This window comes from Polistes canadensis, unplaced genomic scaffold (assembly GCF_001313835.1).
Source record: "Polistes canadensis isolate GaletaPanama2010 unplaced genomic scaffold, ASM131383v1 scaffold_23, whole genome shotgun sequence".
Classification (NCBI taxonomy): domain Eukaryota; kingdom Metazoa; phylum Arthropoda; class Insecta; order Hymenoptera; family Vespidae; genus Polistes; species Polistes canadensis.
In genome coordinates this window covers 511,493-522,063 of record NW_014569570.1, presented here as the reverse complement: position 1 = coordinate 522,063, position 10,571 = coordinate 511,493, and the positions used below count along the sequence as shown (strand labels likewise).

Below are 10,571 nucleotides of genomic sequence, written 5' to 3'. Positions count from 1 at the left end.
ATAATATAATCTAAATAAATAGGATAGCAATTTTTTATATATCAATGTATTTCTTTTTATTTACTATCATTGTTGATTTTTGTTTTACCACAAGTTACAGTACCAAACGAAGTATCCATCAAAGAATAATTTGAAAATTGTAGATATAATTGCCTCACATCAAATACAAGTTAATGTCTAACATTAATATTTTGTTTCTAATTTGAATTTAAATATTTGTATTAGTAAAAGTTTTTTCTTGTCTTTAACTGATATTGCTTGAATGCACCAGATACACACATGAAACATATTATTAATTATTTATATCCACAAATTGTTTATACAGCCTTTATAAATAATTTCTATTCTTTAAATTTTTACATATTTAAATACCTCCAGTTTTAACAAAATTCAAATCTAAAAACCGGAACGCACTACATTAGTCAAGTATTTGTTTTTTCATTTTCTTTATCACAGTTACGAGTATAAGTAGTAGCATCGATAATGTTATTAACGATAATTAATAGTAAAATAATTTAAAGAAATAATTAAGGAGAATAATAATGACTGGTATAACTTTTGTATTGATAATTCAAATTATTTTTTTAAACTTATTTAATATCGTTTTTTGATACAATAAAAAACAAATATAACTTTAACAGTATAAAAGTTTACAAGTAAATACAACTTTAACAATTTTCTTCAAATATTGCAGATACTTGTAAAAAATTAATTAAGTGCATAAAATATCTTTATTAATATATACATAAATGTATATTTCATATAATATCTACGATTTAATAGAATTGTAGATGTAGTAAAAAAACCTTCACCTTTTCAGTAAAAAGTAAATTATTTTGTTAGTATTCTTTATGTAACATTGTTGCATTCTGAATTTAATGGGAAATATACATGGGTACTGGTTTCCTGCACTTGCCACGTGTAGTTCTACGAGAGCCTGGAGGACATGGTTCTACCTTGGTTTTATTTAGTAAAGGAGCTCCAATTATTATATGAGGTGCAATATCGGCTTTTTTACATTCCAGTTGAAAAGTAATTTCATTGATACCTAGCACATCGGGCTCACAAGGACCACCCTTTGTTTTAACAGGATAACATATATTATTGTATTTAACTAAACCATCTTGTAAACATGGATTTTTAACACATTGTGCAGTTGATTCTCCTTGAGGAAGAGCAACGTAATAATTCGGAGGACAAGGTCCTTGTCTATAAGCTTCATAACAAGAATCATTTGAAGGAAGGTATAAGAATCTTGCCTTACAATCGCATACAGGAACATTATCTCCTTCAATAGAATAAAGTTCCATATTTTTGGGACAATCATTCGGTATTGATCCACTTAAACGATCCCCTACCTTAACATAAAAATAATACATTCTTTCATTTCACAATATAATGAATTTATTTTTATAGAGTATATCATATTTTTAGTATAGTAACACATACTGTTGCTTTATTTTTATTTGGATGTAATTTGTCATAATTATCTGGAAATACAACATCTTGACATAAAATAATGCAATTACATGCTAAAAATACACTGCTAAACAATATCAACTTCATTTTAAATAAAACTTTATTATTTTATACGACTGTGTTTAATACAACTACGTTTTTCTACTGTAAGTTTCAATGTCCCTGAAAAGATGCAAATTATTAAATTGAGCTGGATGTACAAAGTCCATTTATAAAAGATACATTAGCGCTACTTCTTTAATCATTTTTATCTTTTATGGACAATTATGGATAGAATTAATCTAGTTTGATCAGATCATTTTAATCCTATTTCATTCAATAAATATTCGGAGTTTTTGAAATTAATGACTTGTGTGTAGTGTTTTATTTATATTTTAATATTATATAATAAATAACTATTAATCTACATACATATATGTTGTTTTTATGAAATGAGGAATACAAACAAAAATATATATTGAAATTATAAAAAAACAATTTTATTTTCTTAATACATAATTATAACTATTGAGATCTTATTTTGTGAATATTGATTAATTTAAACTTTAATGTCAGTTATTAAAAACTAAATAAGATTTAAATTTATATGCTAATATACTTTATATAAGTAGATTATGTTCGATTTTAAATTTAAATAGGGTCCTTTTTCCCTGGTTAATTTTCGAGGGATAAGAGAGAAGATTTGTTCGCTCCATCCATCCCCACTTTTCATTTGCTCAAGGTTACAGATAAAACTGTAAGATTTCAATATTTATAGTAGACAAATTTATTTTGTGGTTGACTGTAAATAAAAAACATTTGAATTTCTACGCTAATACTTGAATGCTTTATCTTATTCTGTTTTTTTTCCTTCTTACGTATAGAGTTAGTAGTTGTAAGTCTTTTTACAAAAAAAAAAAATGTATGTTACGTCAAACAAGAGTAAGAAAGCGCCAGCTGTTTCAACCAATGAGAACCATAGGAGATACCTCCTCCATACGCATGCCCATTGGTTGCAAACGAACAGTACCAACATAAAATTTCGATTGAATTTCTTTATATGCGTATACGTACATAGAATTTATTTAGATGTTTATATATTCATAGAAGTAATCTAATGATTTTATTATTTGTGCAACACAATTTTTATTAGTTGGTATAAATCGACGTATCTTCGATGATTATTCAATTCATTTTATGTGTCTTTATTGGTAAGACTGATTTTTGGAGAAAAAAATTTGAAAATGTATAAATCATTTTAAATAGAAATTATTATTTTAATAACATTAAACACAAATTATTTTTATAGCTCAATAAGTATTTAGCTTTAAAAATCATCCAATGAAATTTAAAGTTATCGACCAATCTATGCTTAAGATTATGTATCGTAATGCATAGTTCGATATATATCGACAAAAAAAGTTATATTTCTTTGCATTCAAATTTATAGGCCTTCAAGTTGGCTCGAGATTTACTCTGGATAAGAAAGGAAAAAAAAATATTAGCAAAGGACAAAGGACAAAAATAGAAATAGATAAATGTCTTCATATTTCTCGTGAACTTTATCATCTTTCACGTAGATTTTATTTTTCAATTGATATTTTCGAGTGACCAAGAAAAAAAAAAAAATAAAAATAAAAGAAAAGAAAAGAAAAAAAAAAAGATTGACACGAAACTATGTATCTATCTATAGATATTTGTAATAATAATCTACTTTATCATCGCAGTAAGAATGTTAATTTATCAATGTTAATTTGTCTACGAGAATGATCTGTTTAGGGGAGTGTTGGGTTATCATCATTCGACTATTAGATAAGCTTGTTGAGAGATTGGGTATTAATCAATCAAAAATTCATGCGCACACTTATTATTAACAATTGTCCACGCGTTTAACAATAAATCAGTAATCTGGTATTGAAAAAATAAAAGAAAAAAAATAAATTTAAACAAAATTAAATATTAATAATAATAATAATAATAAAACAAATCAAATAAAAAATCAAATATATTCGTAAAATTGTCGTGAATTTCGTTGGTAAACACCGGGTATACATCTATTCTTAACAAGTCTTTGGTACTACATATGTAATACATATGATAGGTATGATCTTTTGGTAGTTCTCATATCCACCTACCTGTCAAATTAAAATGTAAATGAGAGATATTGCTTGTGCGAAGTGTAAAGAACTTTTAATCGTACGGTAATGCAATCGATGCAATTTATCCGATTAACTCGGAATATTAAGGAAAGATAGAAAGAAACCTTACGAGTAATCAAGAGAGTTCGTTCTAGTATCTAACCAGTTAAATACCAGTTATGGCTCTCCGTAAAGTAAAAGGAAATTTCGAACGAATGTTCGACAAAAATTTGACGGATTTAGTACGTGGCATTAGAAATAACAAAGAGAATGAGGTAAATATTCATTAAATTTTATATATAATTTTGTCTATATTTCATTTTTTTTTATTTTTATAAAAAACAAAAATGACACGTAACTTAACCTAACTTTGTAATAATTTTGAATTAAAGGTAAAAAAATCTCTTTATAATGAATTTGTTTGTTATCGCGTTAGGCAAAATATATTACACAATGTATAGAAGAAATAAAACAAGAATTACGCCAGGATAATATTGCGGTAAAGGCTAATGCAGTTGCTAAGTTAACATATGTAAGTGAGGGTTTCATATGCTAATTTGAAAGTATCACTTTATCTCTAACTAGATAATTATGTTGTTTTCTATTAAAATCTATAGTACAACTTACTAACACTACTTATATTTCTATAGTTGCAAATGTTAGGCTACGATATTACTTGGGCTGGATTTAATATAATTGAGGTCATGTCATCTGCCAAATTCACCTATAAACGTATTGGATATTTAGCAGGTAGTCAAAGCTTTCACGCAGATACAGAGGTATGATTTCTATTCGTTATTCGACATACAAATAGCTTTGAATAAATAATTTCATTTTAAAATGTGTGAATAAGAATTATTTATTAATTTAATTCTTACAGCTTTTAATGTTGACCACAAACATGATACGCAAAGACTTAAATAGTCAAAATCAATACGACGCTGGATTGGCTCTTAGTGGTTTATCTTGTTTTATAAGTCCAGATCTGGCACGTGATTTAGTTAATGATATAATGACTTTATTAACATCTACAAAGCCATATTTACGGAAGAAAGCAGTTTTAATGATGTACAAGGTGTTCTTGCGATTTCCAGAAGCTTTAAGGCCTGCTTTTCCTAGATTGAAAGAAAAACTTGAAGATCCTGACAGTGGTGTACAGTCTGCTGCAGTCAATGTAGTTTGCGAGTTAGCAAGGAAGAATCCAAAAAATTATTTAAGCTTGGCGCCTGTATTTTTCAAATTAATGACAACGTCGACTAATAATTGGATGCTCATTAAAATAATCAAATTGGTAAGTCTGTTCTGTAATATTACATCGATTGATCAATTAAACACACAGAAAGATTTAAAATTGATATAAAAAGACATAAGAGCTGTTATCAATGAATGCATATATACTTATATATATCATTTTTAACTTCGAGCCTAGTAATGTTGATCTTATTTCACATGCTCAGTTCTCCACTATAACACTGATTGAGCCGAAAATGGGTCGGCGACTTACTCAACCACTAATTGACCTGATTTCAAGGTTTTTTTACTAGTTGATTACTTTGATATAAAAAAAAAGCATTGATATATATTTAATTTAGATCACATAGTAGTAGTAAAGATATGGTAGAAGTATAAAAGTATCGTCATTATTGATTTTATTCTGTGTTGTCTATAAATGATTTATAGAATATATATATATGTATATATATATATATAAATATTTATATTGTTTGTTATTACATATTGCTTAGATTGCAACTAAAATTATATTTACAGTTTGGCGCCTTGACACCTCTAGAACCTAGGCTTGGCAAAAAGCTAATAGAACCCCTTACCAATTTGATACACAGGTATTTAACGTATTTATATTGATATTTTCCCCTCCCATATATCCCAATAATTTTAGATTTTATCATAGCGAGTAAAATAGTTCCATGTGTTATATAATATAAATATGTATATGTTTGTCTCGGCTATTCTATAGCTTTTATTAACAAGGATTATTAATAAGTGTTATGAGTAGGTTATTAATATCATTAATAAAATTATTTTTATTATTTTTAGTACATCTGCTATGTCTTTACTATATGAGTGCATCAACACTGTAATAGCTGTATTGATTTCTATATCGTCTGGCATGCCAAATCATTCAGATTCAATACAGCTCTGCGTGCAGAAATTAAGAATATTAATAGAAGATTCTGATCAAAATTTAAAATATTTGGGCTTGTTAGCAATGTCAAAAATATTAAGGACACATCCTAAAAGCGTACAAGCTCATAAAGATCTTATTATGCAATGTCTCGATGATAAAGATGAAAGTATAAGATTGCGTGCCTTGGATTTATTGTATGGAATGGTATCTAAGAAGAATTTAATGGAAATAGTTAAAAAATTAATGGTGCACATGGACAAAGCTGAAGGCACTACATACAGAGATGAATTACTATCAAAGATCATACAAATCTGTTCTCAAAATAATTACCAATTTATAACATATTTTGAATGGTAAATTAATAATATATTTTTATGGTAATAATTAAATGGATACTCGAGAAGTTTGTATATAAGTTATGTATTTATAGGTACATATCTGTATTGGTGGAACTCACACGAATGGAAGGCACCAAGCATGGACCATTAGTAGCCACTCAATTACTTGATGTAGCGATCCGGGTACAAGCTATACGTAAATATGCAGTTCACCAATGTGCCTTACTACTTGAAAATTCCTATCTTTTGACTGGTCAACCACGAGCTACTATGTCTGAAGTTTTATATGCAGCTGCTTGGATATGTGGAGAATTTTCTAGGTAATAAATTATATATATAGTATAATATTTTCATTTAATAACATATTTTAATTTTCATTTGAAAATTTATAATATCAATAGCGAACTAGAAGATTCTTTAGCAACTTTGCAATCGATGTTGCGATCACAAGCATCCAGTTTGCCAGGACATATTCAAGCAGTTTATGTGCATAATATTTTAAAACTTGCTACGGCAATATTATCTAAAGCAGAGAAAGAAGGTGACAGCGAAACGATGGAACAAGTAAATTATACTCTTTTATGAATCTATTGGATATTATTTTTTATGCATAAAATCATTGTATATCATTAAATGATTGCATTTAGATTTAAACATTAACGTAACCAATATATTTATAATCTTTCTTTGATTTTCTAGATTTTTTCATTGAAAGATAAAATAGCAGCATTTGTGTGTAGCGGTGACTTGGAAGTTCAAGAAAGATCTAGTTCAGCATTAGTTTTATTTGAATGCTTGAAAGAAAATCCTGGCTTGGCTGAAGAATTAATGGAAGCATTTGAAGGTGAACTTAATCCGGTCGCTCCTAAAGCTCAAAGAAAGGTATACAATATATTATTTATTTTTCTTAAAAAGGAAATATATTTTATAAATATTTTTTCTTTTAATATTAATTAATTTTTTAATACACATTTTTTTTTAGGTACCTATCCCTGATGATTTAGATTTAAATTCGTGGATTAACGATCCACCATCAGAGAGCTCTGATTCTGAAGATATGGATATGAACGAAATATTTGTTAAATCAGAAAAATCTAATAATTCCTTTATGAAACGAGAAACTAATGAACTTACGGTAGAAGAACTTCAGAAGAGAAGAGAGGCCAGAAAATTGGAACAGCAAAATAATCCTCATTATTTGAAAGGATCATTTAAAAACTCCGCTTCTTATCATAATTCAACGTCTCTTTACGAAGACTTTGAAAACATTCCAGTTGCTGAATTAGACATACCGGTATCTTTAAAAATATCGAATTATTCTGATACCAGTAAATATCACAATATGAATGTGGATAATAATCATAAGAGACATAAAAAACATGGCAAGAAAAAGAAATCGAAAAAAAGTAAATATTTCTCTTTTACACATTAACATTATGCAAGAGTATGTTTTATTATTAATTATCGATTAAGATACGTTATTATGTTATTATTTTTATGCATTGTTTCTTTTCTTCTTCTTTTTTTTTTTTTTGTTTTTTTTTTTACTATTATTTTCTTATTAGATAAACAATCTGCATCGGAAGATGAACATGAAGAAGGTTATCCTATGCAAGTTGTAAATACAGGTATTGGTGAACTTCCACCAGGAGCAGAAATAAGTGATAGCGATGATTATGATATGATCGATGCAAATGATCCTCATCGAGCTTTAAATATCGATTTAGACATGCCTTTAAGAGAGGATGAAAGATTACCGGTTTTGGAACACAGAGTAGTAGAGAATAGTCCAAATCAGAAAGTAAAAGAAGCGAAGACAATAAAAAAAGATAAGGTAATATTTTGTTTTTCCTTCCTTGATATATAGGGTGATAAAAAAGAAGGGTTTATAACTTCTAGAGTAGATAATATTCATCAAATATTTGTTTTAACTGAAACAAAATATTGTTTTTAACTTTGAAGATATTCATTTTTTGATACATATTTATTAGGACTTTTTTTTTTTATCATTTGGCGAAAACTGTCTATCTTAGAAGTTATGAATCCCTTATTTTTTTTTAGTCATTTTGTATATATTATAAATGTATGATTGTTTAATTACATATGACGTATATAAAAGAGAATATAATATATATTTTATTATTTGTATCAATAGGGTCATAGGAAAACTAAAAGAAAGAGTAAATGTGTTCAAGAAAAAGAGGCTGATAATCAAATAAATATGACTGATATGTGGTTAGAAGATAATATTGAAGAAGTAGGTTCTTCCTCTATTCAAGATTACACAGAAGTGAATAGTAAAGAAAATGTAGATATACGAAAGGATAGTAAGCGAAAGAAATCTAAGAATCAGGAGAAACATAAAAAAGTCAAGGATGACGATATGAAACATAAAAAATCCAAAAAATCCAAAAGTAAGAAAGAAAAAAAATCGTCCGATTATGAAGAAACAGCTGGTATATCTACGCCCTCCAAAGAAATATTGCCAGAATTAAGGAATGATTTAGTTATTACTGAAAATAGTTTGAATTCCATTCAACCATTGATCGCTTATGAAAAATTATCTAAGAATAAAACTATTTCTATGATGTATGAATTAAAGCAAGTTGCTGATGACACTAGTAAAATAATTGTATCAATACTCATTACTAATATAGGGCAAAAGCTTGTTAAAGAAATAAGGTTCGATATTACGGATACGTCAACATTGAAATTAATGAAAAATGTAATCTTTTGTCTTTTATTATTATTAAGATATATAATTTGTTTGTGTTGTTAAATGAAAATTTTAAATGTTCTTTTTTCTATTTTTACAGGATGGTGAAGAATATGGAATGAAACTACCATTCCAACTACCTCCACAATCAAGTAAAGAGACACAATTTACAATATTAATATCCGATGTAACGTTTGCTCAAAAATTGAGAGGAACATTAACGTATATGCTGGAAAATCTGGATGGAACAATACAAGAAAAACTTGATTTCACTATAAACTTATCATGCAGTAAATTTATGATTGGACATTTGTCCCACAAGGACATACTAACGGAGTTACTTAAAAGCGGTCAACTAGTGTCTAGAATTAGAAAAGAAATTCTTTCGTCTCAGGAATTTAATGCAGTTTTGAATACTGTCTGTTGCAAATGTAATCTCACTCTCGTGGAACAAATAAATGATACTGCATCTTTGTATGGTCATTCATTGAAAGGACATCATGTGTGCCTTTTATTAAAATATAATGTAAGTTTTAATAGAATGTTATATTACTTTAAAAATTAATTTTAATTATTTCGATGTGTTAGCCCTAATGTTTATTTCAATGTTTTAGAAATCGACAGGTAATTTGTTGATCGAAGGTAAAGGTGACAATAACTCTCTCCTATCAGGAATTGCGGATGAGATAACAAGGCTTTTGACATAAGAGAAATTGTACCTATGTTTTAAAACAAAGATAAAACAACTAATGATTCCTATCATTCATTACAGTCATAATCAACAAACCTTTGCATTATGCGAAGAAATATTTTCCAGGATCTGTTATGTATGAGACAACAATGATTATAGGAAAATCTCACCTGCTAATTCATTAATCATTACATATTTTCAGATGGAGTTATTATCTAAGCACTGTATAATTTAGAATTATTAAATTTGTTAAATATACATATATAAGAGTTATACATATGTATACATATATACATGGATAAATACATACAAATATATACATGTATATGTGGGGTTATCAGGATTCTAAAAACAAAAAAAACAAAAAAACAAAAAGGACAGAAAAAAAGAAACAGGGAAAAGAACAAATTTATTCACCAATTCAAAAGACATCGATACAAAAAGTAAGGAAATAATTGGAAACTAATTGAATATTATTTCGGAGTCGTCTACTTTTTGTACTGTTGCCTCTTTGATCTTGTAAATTTATTTACGAAAGAAGAAAAAGAAAAGAAAGTTAAAAAAACAAAAAAAGGAAAAAAGAAAAAAGAAAGAAGAATTTTGACATCTTGTAAAAATTATAAGATATCATCTCTATCTTCTATATATTGTCATGTTGCATCTCATGCATATGTGAGAATGTATAAAATATAATAATATTATTTAGTGGCGATAATAATTATAACTTCTCTGCATGCGCGATATTATGTTTATAATAATATTATAATATTAATATTTTTTCATATACATCTATAAAAATTATATCTTAAACCATTTATATAAAATGTAAGTGAAGAAAAAAACAAAAAAGAAAAGATAAGAAACAATATGTAAATAGCTTATGCCTGTAATCTATGCTTACAAAGATTCTTTTATTGGCCAAAAATTTGTCTCTTTCTCTCTTTTTCTCTTTCTTTCTTTCTCTCTTTCTCTATCTCTCTTTCTCTCACTATCTCTAATTTGATTTAATATGATAACGAAATATCTCTTATTAAAGATTCATTCGCTAAAATAGAATCAGAATGCATGATATACAAAATTA

General features: G+C 27.2%; 2 protein-coding genes across 3 annotated transcripts; one reads left to right on the top strand and one right to left on the bottom strand.

Annotated features, from left to right (window-relative positions):
* Nucleotides 1-579: 579 nt before the first annotated feature.
* Nucleotides 580-1,677, bottom strand: LOC106794082. The gene is made up of 2 exons (XM_014761503.1): nucleotides 1,450-1,677; nucleotides 580-1,358 (listed from the first exon to the last, which is right to left on the bottom strand). Exons 1-2 carry the CDS (start codon nucleotides 1,564-1,566, stop codon nucleotides 876-878), a joined length of 600 nt encoding a protein of 199 aa, XP_014616989.1. The 5' UTR covers nucleotides 1,567-1,677; the 3' UTR covers nucleotides 580-875.
* Nucleotides 1,678-3,142: 1,465 nt separating this feature from the next.
* LOC106783618 (AP-3 complex subunit delta-1) lies at nucleotides 3,143-10,225 on the top strand. 2 transcript variants are annotated; one of them, XR_001381333.1, is made up of 15 exons: nucleotides 3,143-3,871; nucleotides 4,033-4,128; nucleotides 4,247-4,375; nucleotides 4,477-4,887; nucleotides 5,367-5,440; nucleotides 5,655-6,098; nucleotides 6,176-6,403; nucleotides 6,485-6,647; nucleotides 6,783-6,965; nucleotides 7,066-7,489; nucleotides 7,649-7,917; nucleotides 8,239-8,808; nucleotides 8,900-9,325; nucleotides 9,414-9,626; nucleotides 9,693-10,225. XR_001381333.1 is itself a non-coding variant. In XM_014742309.1 (14 exons), the coding sequence occupies exons 1-14, from the start codon at nucleotides 3,776-3,778 to the stop codon at nucleotides 9,504-9,506; spliced, it is 3,606 nt and encodes a 1,201-aa protein (XP_014597795.1). In that variant the 5' UTR covers nucleotides 3,143-3,775; the 3' UTR covers nucleotides 9,507-9,843. The 2 variants fall into 2 exon arrangements, 1 of the variants encoding a protein (XP_014597795.1); XM_014742309.1 differs by having other exon boundaries at nucleotides 9,414-9,843.
* The last annotated feature ends 346 nt before the right edge of the window (nucleotides 10,226-10,571 follow it).

Coding starts and splice junctions, on each gene's coding strand:
- LOC106783618 (XM_014742309.1), top strand. CDS start 3,776: ATGGCTCTCCGTAAAGTAAAAGGAAATTTCGAACGAATGTTCGACAAA. Junction 4,888..5,366: donor TCATTAAAATAATCAAATTG/GTAAGTCTGTTC, acceptor TTATATTTACAG/TTTGGCGCCTTGACACCTCT. Junction 6,648..6,782: donor ACAGCGAAACGATGGAACAA/GTAAATTATACT, acceptor TTGATTTTCTAG/ATTTTTTCATTGAAAGATAA.
- LOC106794082 (XM_014761503.1), bottom strand. CDS start 1,566: ATGAAGTTGATATTGTTTAGCAGTGTATTTTTAGCATGTAATTGCATT. Junction 1,359..1,449: donor CAAATAAAAATAAAGCAACA/GTATGTGTTACT, acceptor TTTTATGTTAAG/GTAGGGGATCGTTTAAGTGG.